The sequence below is a fragment of the Halichoeres trimaculatus genome, unplaced genomic scaffold (assembly GCF_033239565.1).
Source record: "Halichoeres trimaculatus isolate MK-OKI-2021-1 unplaced genomic scaffold, fHalTri1.1 fHalTri1_scaffold_7, whole genome shotgun sequence".
In the NCBI taxonomy this organism is placed as follows: Eukaryota; Metazoa; Chordata; class Actinopteri; order Labriformes; family Labridae; genus Halichoeres; species Halichoeres trimaculatus.
In genome coordinates, this window is record NW_027437185.1 from 21,031,819 (window position 1) to 21,055,621 (window position 23,803).

Here is a 23,803-nt window from a genome sequence, read left to right on the forward strand (position 1 = left end):
GGGCAGGAGCCTGTCTGTGCAGAGTTTGTAATTTATTTTCCCCATTGTCCAAAAGCATGTTTACCAGGTTGATTGGTTGTTTTAAGTTGCCTTTGGGTGTGAGGCTGTGTGTGAATGGTTGTCTCTATGTGATAGACCTGCGAATGACTGGCACCCTGTCCAGGGTGAACCCCGCCTTGTGCCCAATGACAGCCGGGTTCGTCTTCAGCCCACTGCAACCCTGAAAGAGGAAAAAGGGCTGAAGATAATGGATGAATGAATTATTTTTTATGTGAATGCAACAATTGCCAGTTTAGAATTTCAGATAGTTCAACACACCCCAGGAACTGCTCATGATCTTCTACGTCTTCATCATCCAGTCTGTCCTGTGCACCTCCACCTCTGTTTGGTTTCCCTCTGCCTCCAAACACAACAGGCACAGACTACAACTAGCTGTCAGGTCTGCAGAGAAAATCATCTGAGCCAGCCTTCCCTACATCCAGGACTTATACCAGTCCGGGACCTGGGAGTGAGCTGGTTACATCTCTGCAGACCCCTCACACCCTGAACACACACTGTTTAAACTCCTTCCCTTTGGTCAATGTTACAAAGCTCTGCACTTTAAAACGTCAAGATACAGGGACAGTTTTCCCCCCTGTTTTTTTTCTGGTTTAATGTTTAAACATTTATACATTTTTGTACTTATTTTTTACTTATTTAAACTCTGTATTAGTCATGATATTTAGTGAGTGTTTATGTTGTACAGAGAGAGCACAGTTTAAAAAAAAAGCAGTATAATTCCTTATATTCTCTTCATAGTTTGCAAATACAGGCGAGTATGATTCTGTTACCTTGGTCCTGAGTTCTTAGCAAGTGGTATTTATTTACTCTCCCTATATTTGGAAAAGAAAACCAACTAGTGTCTTTGCAATATGCAGAAAGAAAAGTACACATGCAGTGGAAGATGTAAATAGAATTTCCTTTGTGAGACAACTGAACAAAAATGTATTGAGAAAACATGTTCCCAGATGTAGAGACAGTGTTTTGACACTAGGTGGCGACTCAGACTTCACAGCCCTTGCAGACTGTCATGATGACCTCTCATTGGCTCATAATAAATGGAGCTATAAAGTGCACATTCCCATTATTTCTTAAGGTGTTATGTTCCGTCTCATTATTTCACTGCAACAAAGATCACAGATGAACGCTCATTGGATGCAATTTTTGTTGAAATATTTATTCAGAAAAAAAACATATTAACAGTATTTATTTACTGTCTATTTGACAATGCTGTCATCAACATATATCAACACAAAAAAGTGACTCAACATTAGTTTGGTCGGGATGTGGTTGACAGATGTCCAAAAAAAGGATAATAAAAGAATAAACTGTTCTCTAAAAATAAAAGCTTCTGCACATCAGAAAAGTAACCAGTGAGGAAGGCCGTAGAGATTTAAGAACCATCTCTTTGCTGCAGCTTTGGAGGCGATCAGCGATACAGATGATCAAGTTTGTTTGTGCATATTAAAAAACTAAACTTCAAACATGTCAAAAACAGAGTTAATATTTACAGACACCATTTAGGCCCTTTAATTTTTCCCTACTTTTTCATTTTCGAGAACAACATTAATGAAAACATTCCCCATTCTTCTGTGAACTCAGTTGAGTAGAAATGGATTCTTGGACGGCTTCATTCAAAATGTACATGTACGTGTACGGACCGAACACTGGTAAACATGCTTCAGTGCCCGAAGACACAAACAAAGGTAGGAGAGCTCGGTCATCTATGGTAAGTCGTGCTGCATGGGGCCCCCAGGCCCTTGAAGCCTTTGTACAGCTGGGTCTAAATGATTAAGAAGGCAGCCAAGTCAGTTGGTCAGTCAATTTATAAACACCTAGGCTAAATTGGTTTTACATGCAGCATTTTTTTTGCTTGATTGTTGATTTATTTTGTACATTTTTTAAATTTTTTTTTTTTTTTTTTTTTGCTTAATTTGAGTTGTGTTTGCGGTACAGCACACGGCGTGGCCCCGGATTGGAGGCAGAATCAACATCAGAGACGTTTCAGCAGAGGAAACATTAGGAGCTGAAACACAGCATAAGGAACAGATATGAGTGTGTGTCTTCATATCAGGCTGGGGTGTTTTAATCTATTCTGCTTCTGTCTGCAGGGCTGTGGATGTTTCAGCTCACGGAGCACGGTACAGTGGAGCTCAGAGGCGTCTGGGTGCACTTGATCTGAGGGGAAGGGTCCCGAGTTCATCCTTTTCACATCCCACATATCATTTGAATTTCTCATTGTCATCATAACAGCCATCATTAATAACATGAAACTAGCAGTGAAGGAAAGAAGAAAAAGTTGGGGCTGCTGATCTGAAATGAAACAAACAGCCAGTTATGTAAATGCCCCATTTATCATCAGTGCCGCTGGTAGAAAACCAGGAAGGGTTTTTGTTACACGAAACAGTGGGCAAAGGATAAGAATAGGCTTTGCTTAAGCACACAAAAACAGAAAGGAGAGGAGGAGGAGGAGGAGGTGGACAAAGCAAAAGAGCCTAAAGAATCAAATAAAAAAAGACAAACGTGAACGTCTCTCCAATCCGAGGTTCCAGGGTTTTATCCACCTCAGAAGCTAAACTTTAGCAATCAACACACCATCAAGCACAATCCAGAGGTTGACAATCAAGAAATCCACAGTTGGAACTATTTTGCAATCCATAATCCATTGCGTAATCCAGCCTGTTCCCTCTCTAGCCCTTTACTAGGTCCTTTCAGTTCTGGGAGGCAGGGTGGAGGTGAGGGAGTGTGTGAAAGAGGAGCTCTAGAGGAGTGTATGTGTGTGTGTGTGTTAGTTAGGCATATTCCTGTGGGTGTGTGTCTGTAAATGTGTACATTCTGGCATAGTTGTGTTTTCAGGTGTAAACGCGTCAGAATCAACACTGACATCCTTTCGTTAATGCATCTCAGAGTTGAGTTTGTCCTGGAAGATGTACAGGTTGTTTGTGGCAGCGATGGCGATGATGTTCTCATTGGGGTGCCAGGCCGTGTGCAGGATCTTCTTGGTGAAGTCTAGGCTGTCCACGCTGATGTCATCCTTCCGGCGCTTTCCTCCTGCAGCGCAGACCCTCCGCGGCTTCAGGACGGCCCGTGGTTTGCTGCTTTCTCTCGATGCCTCCAGGGTCACGTCACGCTTGGTGTTGCGGTCGAACATACGGAAGAAGTTGTTGTAGGCTCCAGTCATGATCACGCTGGAAAACAGAGTAACAGAGAAAGTGTTTAATAACCACAGTCTGAACATATTTTTAAAGCTGGTAAGAGAATATTCCTCAGTACCTTGACACTGGGCAGGAAGAAATGTTCCACATTAAAGTTATTTTGTTTTAGAATAACATTTTTTTTTTTTTTTACAACAAGACCACTTGGCTTTCTTACATCTGATCATGCAGGTGAGTTCAGGGTTTTTCTGGCGTTAAAAGTGTTAATTAATTCATTTCTGCTGCTTATATGTAAAAAGAAAAAAAGAACATAAACTTTAGTAAGTCACACATTCTAAAAAAAAAATAAAACAATATAAATTTCAAGTAGTACTGCATTAAAAATTCTTCCAAGTACCCAATCAAAAAATTCCCTCACTGACAGAAAGGTGAGAAGCTGTGCTTTCCACTAATTACAGACAGACTTCTGTCTAACTAGACTGTGAAAAAAATAAAATTCTTTTTGTGTGTTTCTTCTTCTAAACTGCTAATAGTCACATACCATGTGCGATTATCATTTAACAAATATTAAAAATTAAACTTCATGTACTAATGGAAAAATGGTCCAAAGCTTTCAGATACAGGGCATTTTCAGCCATAACAGTGAAGTATATTCATACCGTTTTAGCCTCAGTAGGAAAAAAGTTTAGGATTTTGTAAAACTATGATTCAAAATGATCAGGATTCACACAATTTCAGTGTCCTGGGTAAAAGAGAGGTTGAGTCAATCATTATTAACTGGGTTAACAGATAAATGCACCTTAGCCATCAGAACATGTACAGTATGTTGTAGAGCACCATGTTTATGTTTAGGTCAGACTTTTTTTAAAATGAGCTCAGTTACTCAGTAAAATAATTTAGCTCATTTAACAAACCCTCACTGCAGCAGTTTATTATCCAAGCTCCACTTCTGTGTTCTGGCCCATTTCTCAACAAAGAGCTGGAGCTGGCGGGGATCCCCTGTGGTTATAACACTTACTATTGACAAGTACCTCATACAACCCTACTTAAAGAAAGCCATCCCTTTAAGCCTGTGGATTATTCTGAATAACAAGGAGGGCTCCATCCCTCGAGAGGTATGCTGTAACTGAAGTTTTAAATGGAAAGCTGCACTGGAAAAAATCAAAATCTTACCAAGCGTTTTTGTCTTATTTTCAGTAGAAAATGTCTATTTATTTTTGATATGAGCCACATTCACCTGACCAGTCCAGAAAAATGTCTTGTTTCAAGTTATTCAAAGGCAAAAATTAGGTCTGAATTGCTTGTAACGAGTAAAAAAAAATCTGCCAATGGAACAAGAGATAAGTTACTTGTTTGGGACATTATTCTAGTTTTAGCAAATTTTCAAGCATTTTCCTCTTGTTCCATTGGCAGATTAGTTTTACTTGTTACAAGCAATTCAGACCTCATTTTTGTCTTTAAATAACTTGAAACAAGTCATTTTTCTGGGCGGACCAGTTGAATGTGGCTCATATCAAGAATAATAAGACAATTTTTACTTAAAGTAAGGCAAAAACACTTCATAAGATTTCAGTTTTTTGCAGTGTGTAAGTGAGGGGTAGCTTGACTCCTTGTCTCACGTAAAAGTTTCTGTCTCCATCCTAAGAGTCTGTCTTTTAATTTTTGTCCTTTTAAATTGTTAAATAAAATAGGAAGTACTATACATTTTACATACTGCTATAAGTATAAAACAAAAATATAAACACAAACAGACACTTTAGGACACTTCAGGTACCTGTCGGAGCCGTTCCAGGCACACTCAAACTTGTCAAAGATACAGTCATTCTCGTAGAGGGAACACAACTTGCTGCGGAGGTAATCGTGAACCTGTAGTGAAACACAAACAAACAGATTTGATAACAAATGAGACCAGTACACAGGTTTGATTTGTTAAATTTAGGTTTGATGCTTTGTTTAGACTAAAAATAGAAAACAGAGTTGAATGAACCCCCCCTCACACACACACATTATAGACACATTAAAGGTGGAGAAGCTGTAACACAAACCTCCCTGAAGGCAGCTCTAATCAGACTCACCGTCAGGCCCCGAGCAATACGAGAGTCAGGAGTCCATTTTAATCTAAACTCCTTTTCCTATATCGGTAAATCCATTAACATCCAAACCCACCGAGAGTGTGATAATAGAGACACACATGTGAAAACACACACACACACTCACTCACATTTTCCCTGACTAATAACTCTTCCCCCCCTGTGCCTTCCACCAACCTGCTGGTGTCAGCACCGTGTCTGCTCCGTGATGCAAGGGTTTGAAATCTACACCTTCCTCCAGCATCGTGCTCTGCATTAAGTCCCCCACGTTTACATTCTGCTTAAAGTCAGCAGTCAACAGTCGCCCAGCGATCAATTAACGGTCAAGCTGAGGTCGGCTCATGGTTGTACATCAAACCTGGTGACATTTTGGATTCCCCTGGATCTTTCTACTCAGGGGCAAAATGATACAGGCTCAGCTGAACTTAAAGTCTTTTTTCTATTTTTCCACCGTTGTGTATAGTTTCTGATTTGCAGTCGTGCGTCTCATCCCTCATGTGTTTTGTTTTTGTCATCCAAGCAGTAATAAGAGTTTTAATTTACTAAGCTCAAGCTTAAAAACTCTGACATACTCTTCTTCCTCAGCCTATGTGCACCCTATTCAACTTCTTCCTCATCTTCTTATTTACAAACTCTCCCAACTCTTCTTCCTTCATCTCATAACCCCCCCCGCCCCATCCCCCTCTGTGCTGCATTGCAGATCTAGGTGTCGGGCGCTGTGTAAGGTATCCCTCCTTCCCTCCTTCACTTTACGAGTGGAGGTTCGGCAGCCTATAAATAGCTGCGGTGCGTCTTAGCCTCCCACTCCTGGCCGCCTCATGGGCCCTCACACGTCAGCCAGTTACACACACACACATGTTCACCCACACGCCCGCGGCAGGAATACTAAACACACACTGAAGAAAGGTGTTGATAAATACTTCTACTGCGCTTCAGAGCATACACTGGAGCCTGTGTGGCCTTTTGTAAACATTTAGAGGAGAATCAAGAGGAAAACTGAGAGTAGGTAAAACACTGCATGGAAAAAAAGCAATGTTCTTTTTTTGAGCTTATTACTTTGTTTTTGTACATCTACATGCTCGATGACATGCTAAACCTCCCTTATCTCCATCACACATACACAGAAAACAGCAAATTGTGCTTTTATGCATTTCTTAATCTCTCTCTCTCACACAAACACACATATTACACTAAAGTTAAAATCTTTAAGGACATTTTTTAGGGGGTTCTGTGCTGATAGAAAGAAGTACATTTTCTGGCGTGTAATCAAACCAATTGTCCTTAAAAGGTTTGGGAAAAATCTAATCATCAGTAAGTACGGTGATTGTGAAAGACAACCTTCGCCCTGTGATTCATTTTTGTCTCCAATTTAAACATTTACTGTATTACGACGCCCTATTTCAAAAAACAGTAAGTCTAAACGATAAAAGTGAATACTTGATATAAAATAAGTTTATTTTGGATAAATCTGGTAATGTGGCTGTGAACTGTGCCAGTGACAAACATCTACACTTTGTTTTATTAAATTAAGAGATGCTAGTAGAGGACAAATTAAAGGAAGAAAATGAGTGTCTTCATCAGCTACAAGGACAGTCACTCATCATCCTGTGGAGGAATGAACATCATGAATCCAGAAGGAGAGTCTAATACACCCAGCCAAATCTCCCATTTGTGCTGGATCATTCAAGTTTTCAGAAGTTTTTGTAATTTCCAGTTCACCGAAAAAACATCAATCTTGCCATCTAAAAGTTATCCTAACGCACAGATTTTTGTTTGAATTTGAAGCAAGCAGGAACCTTCAAGAGTGCTAAAATAGCTTGAGGAAACCACATTCACACCAAGCCAATTAAAGAAGATTATTACAGCAAAAATAAACATGTTTACAGCCCGGTACAAAAGAAATGGCTTGGGTCTATAGAGCTCATTCCTCTATCCCCACACACGAAAAAGGGAGTGAATTTATTCATAACTTCTTGTTTTGATTATTTAAGGTTTGATTATTTCTACATTCTTTGCCTCATCCAAACTTAAACGCACTTTGGTTGAGTTAGCCACCGTCAACGATGGGCTTCAAAACTCTGTATCAGAAACAAATGGGTGACATCACAGCTGGATATTACACAGCCTATAGTTTGAAGCCACAATGTGAGAAAACTGCAGAGACCTAAGGTAAAGCGAAAAGCCTATAAGATATGTAGATCCTGGCTGTCTTTTATATAATTTGCATCAACTGTTCTCAAGTTCAACCACACTTTGAAGCCATGACTGAGCTTCTGGTTCAGTTTTCTGGGAGTGAACTTCAACTTCTGCTTTAAGCACTTGTGGTTACTGATCAGCTCTTATCAAACTGTTTTCTACTTTGTATAAATCGCATGCAGAGCAGGTACAAGGACATCAGCAGATAGAAAACAGTGAGGGTTAAATATTAAGGGCTTTGATTTACAGTTAGCAGTCAGCTGTGGAGACAAGAATAAAGCAACTTCGGTGCTGCCTCAAACACATGACAGTGTATCTGTGATCAAAAGAAGGTAAAAGAATTTCAGCACACAGTTATAATTCTTATTTTATGATGTCTTAGAGCTCATTCAAATCATTATTCCACAACCGTCTGCAAGAACTGAACCCCTCTGAAGACACATGGATTCAGGTGAGAATGTGTAATTAACTCCTCCCTGCTGATCAGTTCATCTTGCTCAGAGTAAATTTATCCTCTTGCTGGAGGAAATCTCATCATCCTAACTGAACCTGTGGGCAAATACAACTCTTCTGTAATTAGTGTTTGAACTATCCCTGATGCTCCTCAGGTTTGCTCAGTCACCCACCTGGTATGTCTCCAGGGGCTTGCTCTCCATGTTCAGGTCCCACACTTTGGCTGTCAGGTAGTCTCTGGTGAGCAGGTAGCGTCCACTGTGGCTGAACTTGACGTCTGACACAGAGGAGATGATCTCAGAGAAGAAAGAGCGGGCGCTGGGGTCCTCTGGCTCCTCGAACACTGGAGAGGACACAAGAGTGGAAGAGGAAAAGCATTTACTTGAAAGCTGTGCAAAACATGAACAAAAAAAAAAGATCAATTTGTAAAGAACCAATAAACAATATTCTGCTTCTTAACTTCACAATACCACATAAATAACCAAAAGTGATAGTTATGATATACTCTGTTAGGTAAGGGGGCATAAGTAGACCCCTGCAAGCAGATTTCTGTCAGAGTTACACCAAGTGTGAAATTCCATCTCCATCCGTCAAACACTCGTTGAAATAATTCACAGTAAAATGTTTCAGTCCCATCTCTGAGTTGTAATTCATGAGATAAAACATTCAGAGCTGCCAGAGTCAGACACTCTGACCTGCCTGGAGAAAAAAAATGTCTTCATGTCAGCCTACAAAATATGAACTCACATTTGGAGTGCTTGTCACAAAGCGCTGCTTCTCTCATGTCACAGAGACGCAGGGTGCCTTTGCTGCTGCTGTAGACAAACAGGTTACAGTGGTGGGGGTGAAACTCAGCCGCTGTGATCACCTCTGTCAGATCCTCCATGTTGGCTGGTTTGATGTCCACGATGTCTGAGAAGGAGCATCGCTCAGAAAAACATCCACAAGGAGTGTTGACACCCTGGGACCTGCAGTGTGTTTTGAAATCTACCGTAATGTATCTAAGAATTATTTTACTCACCCTTTTGTGACCTTTTCTTATCAAATATGGAACTACTCACAAGTGAATTCATCCAAAAACCCACACAGGTCCACGCACAAGTGTATGTAAATGTAAGCATAATCCGACGCAGTGTAAATAATTTACAGAGGAAATAAAGCAAACCAATTTAAATCTATCTTTGGGGGATTGTTGGGAGGAAAGTAATTCCATATTCAGATAAAATGTAATATCATAAATCCTGTCTGGGTCAGCGATGTGACTGTACTGTGTCCTATTGAGCTGGATTAGAACTCAGAAAGGAGCTGAAATATTTATGCAGCTTTTGAATTATTCATTAAGCTAGATTTTCACTCTCTGTAATAATATTCCCCTCCCCCATCACTGTGTGTCTGTGTGCATTTCTTTATACAACAAAGTGGGATGTGTAAATTTGTTGTGAGTGTGTGTGTGGGCAGGGATTGATTGGGCAACATGGATATGCATCTTTATGTTAATACATGCATTAATTACATGTGTCCTTGTGCTTTAATAATCTCTCCCTGGGCTTCAGTGTGTTTGATCGTGTGTGATCATGCGTGTTCCACTTTCATTGCATGTATGTTTGAATTTCCCTGTCCTTTCTGTGAATGCCCTCAGCAGCCCATGAAGGATACTAAAGCTGCGGTCGGTGATGTCCAGATGCCAGAGGTTGATCCTCAGGTCATCAGCTGACATGTAGGTCTCGTAGTCGGAGTTGACGGAGATGGAGTTCACGTGGTAGGTGTGAGCATTTGCGAAGACTCGCCGAGGGCTCACCTCAACCATTAAGTCCATCGGCTTCAACACTGGCACCTGAAATAAAGTAAAAGAACAGTTTCTCACCGTGTAACTGATTGGATAAGATAGGACTGTCAAGATACCGACATTAGATTAAATTTAAACTGTTTGATTGCATCATGAATTAATACTTAATGAAGTGCTCCCCTTGACATCAATAATAAATTACTGCTAGATCGCAAGGTCTCAAACCAACTCAGTGCATGACTGAAAGCATGTTTGGTTGCATCTTCATGACTTGACATTTACATTTAAGCACATGATCTTTTTCAATGCCCAGTTTACCTTTAAATGTACAGCTTGAATGCGTATCCTGATCAATATGAAGCACAGAGGGAGCAATTCATAAACTCATGGCTGTTTTCAGATCTTTGCATCTAAATCATTAAGATTTCACCACAGTGGAAACAAAAATTCTTTGTGTAAGGATGATATTGTGCTGCTGTTGTGCACAGCTGGAAACTGCACTTTTCTCCACCCCCACACACTCAGGCAGCGGCACACACGTGCCACTGTGCCAGTGACCCATTTTTTGCACATGCAAACACATCTGTACCTACTGACCCAGTTATGTTGCACAGCTGACTTCATTAATATTTTTTTGCTGCTGCGTGCTAGACGGATAGATTGTTAGAAAGAAAGATAGATAAATACCTGTAGAGAGGTGACGGTGGAGATATCCTTGATACGACCCTCCTCATCTTTCAGGTTGTAGCCTTCAGGTCGTTTGTCTCTTTCACTCACCTTCCAAAGTTTAATGGTCTTATCTGAAACAGATGTGCCCATTAAGTTTAGGATAAGAGCAGATATTAAAGTGTGAATGTAACAAATAAATAAAAGGTGGTTGTTGCTAAAGCTTAGAGATAACTGAAAGATCTCAGACTAGATGTGATTCAACAATCAGACAAAGCTAAAAATAGGATTTCATCTCAAATTCAAGGTAAAAGGCTGAAAATCTTAAAAATAAAACAACTGTTCAAATTTTTTTCAAGCCACTTGAAATCTAAAGACATGACAAAATGAAAAGGCTAATCCTTCAACACACTTAAGGCTGTCAGCTCTGAATAACAGTGAGTGATCAGCAACGTTTTATTTTATCAACACCAACAGACACCAAAAGACTTGGTATTACAATGGAAAAAATTACAGCAGGCACTCAAGCAGCAGCATTAACCCAATTGCTGAGGCAGGTCCTACATTTTTCATACGCTCAATCATAAATAATATAGTACTTAAATAAATCAATAACAGTTCGCTCAGGGTAAATCTATAGACCCTCCTATACAGTCATAAACTGAGAGCATAAACTGATGATGGGATCTCTCATCTCAAGTGGACAGCTCCTGATGCAATACAGAAATATGATGCAAATCTAATTAGGGAAAACTTGATTTATGAGATGAAAAAGTCCTAAAATGTAGTACAAAGAAAGGTTTTTACAACAACCTTTACAACTATCTTTCTGATTGCTCTGAGAGGAGTTTGTGTGTGCGTGTGTGTTTGTGTCTCATCACCATTGGTCGAGAGGAGAAATTGAGCAGCATTCTGCTGAGGCAGCCATCGGATCTTATTGATCTTCTCCTCGATCTCCAGACTCTTAAGGTAGTCAAACTCTGGCTCATGGCTCTGAAAGGTGCTGTAGACATTGTACTCTCCCTGGGAGAATGGCTCAGTCTTGCTCTAGGAAAAGAAAACAAGGAGTTAAAGAGGGAGAAGGTGAGGTATGGTATAAACTTGACACATCTGTAATTATACAACATATGACGCAGCAGGAGAGTGAACTATTTATCAGTCAGTGTGAGGTGTAGCTGAGGGGAACTCTGTGTTTATTATTGCTCACAGAGCTGGAATGAAATATGATCTTTCAGTGTGTACGTGTGTGTCTGTGAGTGGTGTGTGTGTACCTCAGGTTCCCTCTGAAAGATGACCACTCGGCCTCCTTTGTCCCCTGTGGCCAGGAGCTCTCCTGTGTGGTTGAACTCAACAGTGGAGATGATATCAGCTGGGGAGAGAGAAAAGATGTAAAGAGACGGGGATGATGGAGAGGTGGAGAAGGAGCGTGAGAGGAAGAAGTGACAGGAGAGAAAAGAGAGAGAAGGAGCAGCCATTAGCTAATTGAGCACACATCATCATTCATCTAGGTAATCTGTTTATCCAACTCTAAATTGTTAAACTGAGTAAACAGTCAAAGCATTAACATGTAAATGGATTAGATATGCAAATTAAGGTGACGAATAAAACAATATTTGACCACTTACACAAATGTTCTGAAATGGTGTGTAAGCTTTGAAGGAAAACGTTTGAAACCAATCAAAACGCACAGACCACCAAACAGAGAACTACAGCCGCAGACACACCCTCGCACACACAGCTGTTTCACGTGGCACAGGTGTTATTTGTCCTCCCGTATGACACATTCAGTGACGCACACCATGACTCTCTCTCACACCAGATTACAGAGTCACTTGAGTTCACCGTGACCATGTTTGTGTGTGTGTAGACGAATAACATCTATCCCTGTAGTGTTCTCATTTGTGAGCACAACTCAAAGAGTGATTCTGCATAAGTGATTAGATATTACTCAGTTTTCATTTTTCAGGATTCATTTGTTTGTTTATTGGCAACAATGTCCTCATCACTTGCCCTGAGACACCAACACAGAGTGACTCAGTGGCAAACACTAATGTATGAAGAGTGAGCACAATATTAACCACTTAGCATTTACTGCCATGGTGCTCTCAGAGGACCTTTCTGAATCACACAACACACAGGATGCAAACAGAGAGCACTTAGTTCAGTCTCAGTCTTATAAAATACACAACAGTGTCATGTCTGAAGTTAATCCTCACCCTTTGATTATCTTTTAACACACTGTACTTCTGAAAAGGTTGACAATAGAGAACTTACTCCCATTAATTGAGCCATCAGACCGATAAACATGCATCTTCACTGCTTAAGACTCACAAAAAGACCGTGAGAGGTTGACAACCAAACAGCACATCCGTTATCAGGAATAAATTTCCTCAGCTAAATTACACTGTTGCAACACAAGGCTGCAAATAAAAAAAGAGATCGTTGTACGAATGTTCTCACATTTGTTTACTCGATGATGACTGACTGATAATGATAGATTAAATAACAAAACAGGTGCAATGCTGCTCTCAACCTGCGCATGCATGTTTAGTTTCTTCACCTAGAAAACTAATCATGTTTTAATAAAGAATCAGACTAATAAGTAGAATTAATGACAACAATATTGTCAATAAAGCACAATCAGCTTTCTATGGTTACTTATGCTTTATTGGTCCTTTGAATTGATAATTAAGTGATATAAAACTTTGAGCCAATTTATATGTTGTTTCATCAGTATTATTAGTATCACATGTACCATTTGTAGGCGTCAGTTGGAAAATGTGCTTATCTTGAGGTCATATGTTGAAGAGAACAATGCTCGGGGTGATTCAGGAATCATGTCACCATGTACAGCTGAGCAAGCACCAACATCAATACCTTCAGCTCTGTTTGTAGCACGAGATTTAGTTCATCATGGCGGACACTGATCCACACTAGAATGAGTAGACAGTATGTATAACTGCTGCACGTTATTGATGAAGTTATGTGGAGTGCATTAGCATAATCTGATAAATCTTGAAAAAATATGCATCCACATACTGAAGGCCCATTTCTATTGCAGCTCTAAACTTCTCTCTATAAGACACCACATCTCTGCTGTCACCTCTAAAATTATATTTTTGTCAGCTTCAAATCATAATAAATAGAAGTAGCCTCTGTGACGTCACCATTATGTCACTGACACTGAGTTTTGAAGCGAACTGCTGGCCACAGCTGACATATTAAAAATGGGCTTTGAGCCTCCACACTAACATTTATAGGGCGCCTGCCTGCCAGTCAGCTGAGCTGTGCCTCTGATTGGGCGAACTCATCAACCTAGTATCAAAAAGATCCACCCCTGTACAGTGTGTGCCATTAGAGAAGTTAGCTTTTCAGACTGGAGAGATTTTTTGTACCAGGCGGTAAACATGTTTATTTCTGCTGTGGAAGTGTCTCTTCCTTCTCTTCTGCTGTGGAAGTGCCAGCCTCAAGCAGACACTCAATTAACTACAGGTTTTAGCACTTCTGCATTGCCTCATATCTTTAGACCGGAAGTTTCTGCTTCTTCATCAACAGTGAACAGCAGTGTTCAGCAAAAGGAATTTTAATACCTTCAGTTTTTCAGTCGTAGAAATAAAGAATGTGTTGAGAACAGAAAGTTGCTGGTGATGCTGATCACCAAAGTAAAAGGCAGAAACATTGGTGCCTCGAAAGTATCCAGGACAATCACAAACACATTTACAACAAACATAACAACCTCAAAGTGTCCTGTGTTTGACATTCTTTAATTGCTATGACTAATTTATTCCACAGACTAACTCCATACAATGAAACACATCTTTGTTTGAAATTTGTAGAGCTCTTTGTTTTTGTGAGTAATCAACTCTCAATCAACTCTGCATACAATCCGTTAACATCTTATTGCATGCTTTGTACATCAATGTGGCTATTCTCAAATCTACAAGTTCATAAAATTTTAGAGCCTGTAGTTTTACAAATAATTTGTGTTAGCTACCAAAAATCAGCTCGTGTTATGAGCCTGATCCCTTTCTATTGAAGAAAAAAAAAGGAATCGTGGTAACTCTATATGTTCTTCCCCAAATGTCCGCACAGTAAGTTATGTAAGTATGAAAGAACAATACAACATATATAACGAATTTAAATTAAGAACATCTTTGAGTTTATATAATATAGTGGGTTACTTTAATATTATAGTTTTAATGCGGTTAACAATAGGTTTTCAACACAGTCTGTGATCTATGACAACTCCTGAGAATTTACTCTCATAAACTTGTTCTAGTTCCAAATCATTTTTCGTAACTTGTACCTTAGTGTTATTTGTCAGATTTCTAAATATTATATATTCATTTTTGTTAACATTTAAAGATAATCTATTAGAGGTGTCCCAGTCCGATATTGATATCGGATATCTGTCCGATATCAGCAAAAAAACAAGTATCAGTATCGAATCGGAATGCATCTAAAATCTCCGATATAAGCAATTACCCATTGGTTAATAATAAATGGGTCAGTTTTTTCTCATACCTACTGTTGCTGACTACTGTTCTTTGTTTGAATAATATCACTTAATCAAGCCTTTTCTAACATGACAGACTTACTACAAAATAAGTAATAAAAGTATGCGTGTTTAATGCTGATATTGTATCGGATTAATATCGGTATCGGCCAACACTCAATGCTGCAGTATCGGTATCATATCGGAAGTGAAAATGTAATATTGGGACATCCATATAATTTATGAACACTGAAACATCATGTCAAAACATCCAATTCCTTTACCATTGCATCCATAAGATGATCAAGGTTTTTACTGGAGAGGAATTTTGACACATTACAAATAACATCCACCCGCCTCAAGACTTTAAATCTCCCAAAACAATACAGTGCACAGAAAGAAGTCATGTTGTAGGATAATAGCTAATGGGTTCTGATACTAAATAAAGAAAATAAACTACAATAAAGAAATGATTATCAGCTCTCTGAAAGTTTAAAAACAACTGCATGACTAAATTTTGTACAAATTGCTCTTTTGCAGAGTGAGTACACACAAAAACCTGGCATGAAAGAAAAAAGACCTAGTCATTTTTCCTGCATTAAATCAGGTCAAATGTATTAAAACCCCATGTTCAATAAAATCTTCAACCAACAAGTTAATCTTTACATATAATGCCCACAAAAAAACATAAATCCACAAGTTATTTCCAAACTGTTTTCAAGGGAATGGCAATAGAAGCTGCATGATCTATGTGCATGTTATCGAGCTTCTCTTTGACTGACCTGATGTTCAGGCCAACAAAAAGATGTTTGTACAGCAAATGCACAAAGCTAGGACTGCACTGCCAAATAATCAAAAAATATCTCCAAAAATGTCACAGATTAGTTTCAAAAGTAGATTTCATTTTGGCGGCTTAAGTCAGCTGAGCTCAGTTTCAGTCGGAGAGAACGTGGTCCTGAAAAAGCACCGACTGTAATAAAAATAGAGCGTATTATGGAGAGTCTGATTTAAAGCTGCAGCCTCTCGTCTATTCTACGCTGGCCTTGGGAGAGAGAGAGATTTTATGATGAAGGGAGGCAGGGACTGCACCTCATTCTCTACACCAACACAACCTAACTCACCCTGTTGGTCAGACAGTTCATGTAATACTGGTTACCTCACTGCCTCTCTTTTCATCATTTTCCATTGGTCATTACACTGTTTCTTGATCTCTCAGTCTCTGTAGCGCTTTTTATTTCACTTTCAATTTCACTTTCAGGCTTACCTTCTATCCCTCTCCCAGCCCCTGCAGATTATTTTAGCCATCTCTCATTACTTGGTCCCTAGTTCCTCCAGTTTTTTTTTTGGCCCATTTCACTCTCTTATTTTCTTCTTGGTTGTCCATCCACATTTATCTCTCCCCCTCTCCGTCTCATCCCTCCCCCACTGCACTCTGCTGCCTGGCTGTAGGTTAGCCTGTATGAACTGGGAGTGATGCTGATGGTGAGAGAATGGAAAGGATGGAAGAAGGGTGGTGGAGGGGGGTCCTTCAGTGAGCAGGGGTTGCCATGGTAACAGGCAGAGCCAACCAGTGGCAGCGGTACTCGTAGCGGTTAGCCGTATATGGCAATCTGGTGGAAAGGAGGAAGTGGGATTCATCAATCCAATTCTCGCAGGAAGAAGCAGTGCTGAAGAATAATTGCGGCTCTGCAGTTTTGTCAACCAACAAACACTGCTAAATTAATATCAGAGGGTGTAGAGGGAGTCTTGGCGAAAGGATGTGCCCATAATTAATGCACACACTCAAAAAATGGGACCTTACACATACAGGGGATTCAAGAACACAGAGCTCTGAATGCACACAGTCAGGTAATGATGCACACAATGTGTGTGTGCTTGATGATCTGTGGGTGTGCGTGTTTAAAGATAAATGTGTCTCCACTCAAAAAGCTAAGCTAGGCAAAACTACAGGAGCTGCACACAATGAGGCTGAATAAAATATAGAGCACACACACTCTCTTACCCTCTGTCTGTTCCCAACCTGCAACCGTTTCATCTCTCTCCTCTCCTCTCCTTTACTTACACACATACACACACACACAAGCATGCGTGCACTCACACAGCTAACACATCCATCTGGCCCTCTGATTCGCTTTATTAGAAAAGCACCACAGACAGAAAAATACACGAGTGAGAATCTAAACAACTGAAGAAAAAAGTATCATCATGGGAGTTCAAGCTGTAAGTCAGAATATTAAAGTGTGTGTGTGTGTGTGTGTGTGTGTGTGTGTGTGTGTGTGTGTGTGTGTGTGTGTGTGTGTGTGTGTGTGTGTGTGTGTGTGTGTGTGTGTGTGTGTGTGTGTGTGTGTGTGTGTGTGTGTGTGTGTGTGTGTGTGTGTGTGTGTGTGTGTGTGTGTGTTTGTAAGAGAGGAAAAGAGAGAGAAAGTGCTACAGTATAGCAAGTTAGCAATGTCTGTCTCCCACAGACAGTCCATTAGCATCAGCGGGCCGGTCTGACTCATCGCCACGCTGCAGGAGCAGAGGAGCACACTGTGACTGCAAGAGCAAGCGCCCACACATACAGTACACATCAATACAAAACAACAACAACACACAAACATGAATGAACTCAGTGACACAAAGAGCTTAAAAAAACACTCACAAGTGATAAACACCAAACAAGCAAACACTCAATTTGCTATGAGGTGTTTGCAAAAACAACAGCAACAAAGATCAATAAAATGGTGTTAGGTGAAGACAGAAGAGTTATTAATAATTACTCAACTTTAATGGTTAAAGAGGAGACTCAAGGAGAAGAGATGCAAGGAGAGGAGATGCGAAAAGGGAAGGCACAAGGAGGATTGGAGAGGCAAGGAAAGGAGGAAACATGAGGAGAAGAGTTTCGAGGAGAGGAGAGGAGAGGAGAGGAGAGGAGAGGAGAGGAGAGGAGAGGAGAGGAGAGGAGAGGAGAGGAGAGGAGAGGAGAGGAGAGGAGAGGAGAGGAGAGGAGAGGAGAGGAGAGGAGAAGAGAGGTTGGTGGAGGGTGTTGAGGGAGACATTTTTTTCTTTTTATGTTGAGGCTGCTTTAGGGACAGAAAGGGGAGTAGACGTCCAGCCGTGCCAATTACAGATATCTTAGGTCTGCCTAAACACAGACCATTTAAGCCGAGCCAAAAACACACTCCTTAAAAGCAAGGACCAGTCACCACTCAGCAGGAGTTGTCTGTGTGTTTGTGTGTGTGTGTGTGTGTGTGTGTGTGTGTGTGTGTGTGTGTGTGTGTGTGTGTGTGTGTGTGTGTGTGTGTGTGTGTGTGTGTGTGTGTGTGTGTGTGTGCAAGCTGCTCCTCAAGCAGCCCACATTTCCTGTGCGCGTGTGCACAAGTGTGTATACTCCATTACCCTGCAGTGAAATAAATGTGTTGGAGGGGGAGAGGAGAGGAGAGGGCAGAGGAGACGAGGGGAGAGAGTGCCAGAGGGAGCCGTTAAATTGATCCCTGTCCTGCAGTTTTGGAGTTATCAGGAGAAAAAAATGGGAGTGTGTGTTTGTGTTGGAGGTGCACATGTGTGTAGAGGGGTGATTTAAGCCCAGCACAGTGGGGAACCTGCCATTTCTCCAAACACACATCGGCACAATGGAGCGGAGCTGGTGTGAGCCTAATGGTTATGGACACAAACAATTAGAATCACAAACTGAGTCGGGCTCAGCTGTACTTGTGAGTTACACCTGTAATCCAGCTCTGCCTTGCTGCAAAGACATCTTGTGCATGAATTCTCAGAGCTGTTATGTGTTTCATTATTGATAAGAGTCATTTTCTTTCCATACAGATTTGTCACTCTAATACAAAAATTACCATGATCTTGGCTTGAAACATTACAAACTTATAAACTTTTGTGAGTAAGAAATAAAACAGAACATTTATGGACCAACACTGTAATTAGTCAATAACTTACATTCTTTATGCTTTATGTGTGTGTAAATATGAATGTATGCCGTGTATTCATTGTGTACATGTGTTCAGGGCTTCAGACAGTGTGTTCTGGTGCCTGTGTTCATACATGACAGGATGAGGAATAAAGGATGCTCTGATCTAAGACGACTGGGTGACATCTGGTCAAACCATTTAAAAATATCCGTCACAAACACTCACACACACACATACACACTCACGTAGAAGCAGAATACACACTGAAACAAGCATACCGAGACAGGAATAAAGAGGCAGGTGTAAAAATAGGAACACAAAAAAGGATGAGGCAGACAGAGAAAATGTGATGTTTAAGATATTTTTAACGCTCAGACTCAGCCAGTCAGATTTCACCAGGCTGAAATGAATTACACACACACACACACACACACACACACACACACACACACACACACACACACACACACACACACACACACACACACACACACACACACACACACACACACACACACACACATACACATACACATACATAGTTCATGATTATCACACAGATACTTTCTCACATACACTCCTTAACACACTCACACACACACACACCAGCTGTCATACATCATGCTGGGGTCATATGGGGAAACTATGTGACAGACACAGGACTGGTGGGATAGAAGAGGAGAGAGCACACACCTTCAGTGTAAGAGGCAAACGGCTCGGGCTCCAGAGAAAGGGTAGTGATGTCGGAGCACAGGACCTGGATGGGGCTCAACATCCTGGGGGAGGACTCCAGGGTGGAGAGGGGTGGACAGGATGGGCGCAGCTCTTCAGGCTATAGCCAGGAGCAGCCCTGCAAGAGGAGCAAGGGAGGAAGGAAGGGAGGGAGGAGGGGAGGAGGGGGAGATGGAGCAGCAGAGGGGTAGGAAGGAGCAGGGAGGTTGGGGTTAAGGGTTGGGTCTGAGTTACTGCATCACCACACTTGGCCATGAGAACTCATCATAGAAAAAAAACTGATAAATGATGTATTAATGATAAATCTGTATCTTTAAAACATGATGTATCGACATGTTGGGTTTGGCTGGAAGATCAGAATGACATGCAGGATGAACAGAGATAAACAGAGCGACAAAAAGTCTTGATTGGCTGTTTTTCAATGAAGTGTAATTATCTCTCACATGTCCTTCTAGGTGACAATGATGAACAATTATTAAAAAGTCACGACAGCTATAATGACTACTTAACCGTGTTACTAAGCCCAAAGAAGCTCTGTAAACTGTTGGTTTAGTGTGAGCAACAGGATGCAGATTGAAATTATATGAAATGAGATCATACAAGTAAATATTCCAGTCCAAGCTCTAAATAAAAACCATCTGTTGTCTTTTAACTTTCAGCATTTCACTCAACTAGATTTCAACAAGATTCTGCCAGAAACACATCAGTGAGAATCCTGGACTTTTATCTGCTCCTTATAGTATTAATGTTTTTGTATACCTCAAAAAATAAGAAAGGTTGGCCTGAATTATTCATCAAACAGAATCAATCAGTTTAAAAAACTGTCAGGTATTAAAATCTGAATTTTGACAATAGTTTAATGGTCCCTTTGTGTTTTCTTATCTATCATTGAACCCTATGCTGCTCAAGTCATAGCATTTGTAAGGCAAAAGAAGTGTGTGAGGGGGGGGTAAGATGTGGAGGGAGGGAGGGGAAGCTTAGGTAAAGGCAGGTAGAGCATGACTCCCCAGTCGGAGCTAAAGGGCAGGGGAATCCCTTTGGGAAGTTTTACACACACACACACACACACACACACACACACGGTGTTATGCATGCACACACACGCACACATTTCCAAACACATATGGACACAGACGAAACCCTTGCAAAAACCCAAATACACACAGACTTGAGCAAACTAAAAAGACACACAGCGTGTATTCAGACAAAGACATGAATATGAATGCAACAAAGGTTAAGAAAGAGGAAGAGAGGTGGAGACACATCAAAACACACCAAGCATTAAATCACATGCAGCACCACACTCTCTGCCACCCCCCCCCCCCCCCCACCCCCACCCACCCACCCCCCCCCCCTCACACTCACACTCACACACACTGGCACATTGTGTTTGAGCGGCCTTCAGAACACTGTTGGATAATTGTTTGGCATACGTGCCACTTCAGTGCCGGGCAATGCCGTGAGTTGCATTAGGGGCGTGATGAGGAAAGGTTTGAAAGGGGAGGCAGAGAGGGGATAGGAATGGAGAGGAGGATGGGGGTGGGAGATGAAGATGGAGGAAAAGGTGAAGAATGGGGGGTGTTGGTTGCATGGGATGTGAAAGAAGAGGCAGGTATGCATCCTTATGTTTATTTGTTGGGGAATTTTTCCATCATGATTGTTGACCCCTTTTCTAGGCCAACCTGTGCTGTATAGTTGCTCCACAACAACAATGTTCAGTGGTGTGTCCACTCTGGTGTGAGCTCATCAGCAATTCAGCCTGAATAATGTCTGTGTCTGCCCAAGATGTGTGGAATAATTAATACTGGCAGTATTGGTGGGTGGAGACAACCTGTCAATCATATCAGCCAAGCATGAAAAGCAGCATGTTTATCATCATGGACTGTTGCCATGGCAATAATTGATGGTTGGTGATGGATGTCAGGACTGATTTTCTGCCACTATTTCATAGAGATCCTTTTGTGAAATGGACACAGACACAATGGGACTACTGTATGTATTAGATAAGACACACTGAGACAAACACACAAGCACACACACACGGATATTCTAAAACCTCTTAGCGAGACAAAGTGTGTAATGCAAACACAAGAAGTTACACAATCAACAGGCAGCACTACAGCTCTCCCCTGACTACACTGTGTGCTTCTATGTGGAGGAAATGATATAAGCAGAGAAACAGAAAATTTCATTGCTTTTCTTTAGCAGAAAACAATGAGGTGACTGTGAGAAGTGGATTGAGGACAGACTGATAGGGATGCTGGTGTACAGGTGAGATTAGGGGCGTGATTAAGGTTAGCAGCAAGGCGATGTTATCCAGGGTTATAATCTATGTCTTTTAGGTAACAAACTGGAGCAAATCAGAGTTCTATAACACCTCTCAAGTTGTGGACTTTTTACTGTTTGAATAAAGTTGTCTTCCATCTCACACTGACACCAAAAGCATCTGTTCTCCCAAAATGTTTCAGTTTCTGACACACAGACATAAACAGAAGAACACAAACACATTCCCACATGTCGGATCAATTCTTCCCTGCAGTGTCACAAAATAGCTTTGTTACGCAAGCTAAGGAAGTGATTACAAAAGCACAAATTGAAGAAAGAAAAACAGAAAGGTGAATGCTGGCTAAAGTAAAGTGATTAAGAAACAGCAACTGTACAAGTGGAGAGATTTTAGAAGAGATAGAGACCTTTCGAATGTGAATAAATGTAGCAGAGTGTTTTTCTCTTTAGTTCTTGTTGCTCTGTCTGCAACTCAGTCTGAACAACACAGAGCTTAAAGGAGATTAGGAAGCTTTTCTGGTCTTGTTTTATCTAACAGACACACTAAGTATGCACACACTCTGCCACACACTCTCCATAACTCTACCTCAAAGACACACACATGGACTGGATTGTAAAATATACTTCTTACAATAAAGGCACGTGCAGCTTCTTCAGTGATCTTACCTTCAGTCACATAGTTGTGGTCGGGGAGGAAGCCGCGGTGGTTGAGCGTCGGGGTGGCGTCAGTGTCTTCGCCCATCAGCGGGGCTGGGGGGAGCGCCCGTTTCAGCGGGGCAGCGTGGTGGTGGCAGATCGGTGGTGGAGGGGGTGGTGGGGATGCCGGCCAGCACAGCGCCCATACTGGTGCCCGCAGACGCCGCCTCAGCACAGGAGCGCAGAGCCAGCCATCCTATCCTTTGAATGAGGATGAGGGGCAGGTGAGAAGGGAGTGGGCCGGTCCCGGAGGAAGGGGCTGATGCACCTTGAAGTCCACCAAGCTGTTTCAGAAAGCCAGATGCAAATCTGCAGGAGGATTATTACAGTAAGTTCAAAACTAACATGTGTGAGCTACGTTGTTGTTTTCTGTGAGAGCTTTCACACGTCAGTCTGAGGGAGGAAAATCCAAGCCAGCCTCATGTTCACTGAGCAGCTGATGAGTCCAGGTGTGGCCAGAGTGATTCTACCCCTTTAGAAATGCACACACAACATACACAACCCTGTGCTCCATCACAGCAGTGAAGTCCCTACTTGTTAACGGATGCTCCAAAAATGAGAGAAGAGAAGATGAAGAGGGGGAGGAGAGTGGGGGGAGGGTAGAGTGGGATGAGCAGAGCCCCTGGTTGGTGTATCTGCAGTGCTGCTGCTTCTGCAGTGAACTCACACAAGCATGGACACACACGTACAAACAGCAGAACAAACACACACTCACCTACACACTCAGCAGCTTGTAGGTCAGGTGCTTCTCCGTGGATCCTCCATGGATAACGTCTCTCTCCTCCTCAGCAGGTAACTGTCTCCTTGGTTTCTCAGCTCTCTCACTGCAAAGAGGGAAAATCCTTCTGGCGCTGCGTTCTGCTGCAGTCTGCGAGCTGGCGTCTGTATGAAAGGCAGAGTGAGAGGTGGAGAGAGGGGGAGGGAGTGTGTGTGAGAGAGAGAGACAGGATCTGTACTGCTGCGCTGGTACGTGTGTGATGCATCAGAGAAGGGTCCGCCCACTCTTTGGAGCAGCCAATCGACACAGGGCTCAGATCTGCCTGACCACCACTGACTGCAGGTGATTAGATATGATGAAGGCGCACAGAGGGATGGAGGAGTGGGCAGCTTGGGAAAGTGACTGAGGGTCTTATGAGGTAGAGACTGATGGGAGACAGAGCAGAGAGACTGGGGGGGAATGATGACTGATGTACTTGACTGAGTGCTCAATATAAACACCTACTGCTACTGTAGATACATGTGTTCCAGAGCTGAGCAGAAGATTCTGTAGTCATCAATGAATTAGCAAAGACAACCTACTCACACACCAG

General features: G+C 41.6%; 1 protein-coding gene across 3 annotated transcripts; it reads right to left on the bottom strand.

Moving 5' to 3' along the window:
• Window positions 1-1,238: 1,238 nt before the first annotated feature.
• LOC141793218 (serine/threonine-protein phosphatase 2A 55 kDa regulatory subunit B gamma isoform) lies at window positions 1,239-23,417 on the bottom strand. Of its 3 annotated transcripts, XM_074673719.1 has the most exons (11): window positions 23,209-23,415; window positions 22,464-22,802; window positions 19,476-19,632; window positions 11,657-11,754; window positions 11,267-11,432; window positions 10,407-10,519; window positions 9,590-9,767; window positions 8,681-8,845; window positions 8,107-8,276; window positions 4,969-5,060; window positions 1,242-3,227 (listed from the first exon to the last, which is right to left on the bottom strand). In XM_074673719.1, exons 3-11 carry the CDS (start codon window positions 19,555-19,557, stop codon window positions 2,933-2,935), a joined length of 1,359 nt encoding a protein of 452 aa, XP_074529820.1. In that variant the 5' UTR covers window positions 19,558-19,632; window positions 22,464-22,802; window positions 23,209-23,415; the 3' UTR covers window positions 1,242-2,932. The 3 variants fall into 3 exon arrangements, with proteins under 3 accessions (XP_074529822.1, XP_074529821.1, XP_074529820.1); XM_074673720.1 differs by lacking the exon at window positions 19,476-19,632 and having other exon boundaries at window positions 1,241-3,227; window positions 23,209-23,417; XM_074673721.1 differs by lacking the exons at window positions 19,476-19,632; window positions 23,209-23,415 and having other exon boundaries at window positions 1,239-3,227; window positions 22,464-22,689.
• Between the last annotated feature and the right edge of the window lie 386 nt (window positions 23,418-23,803).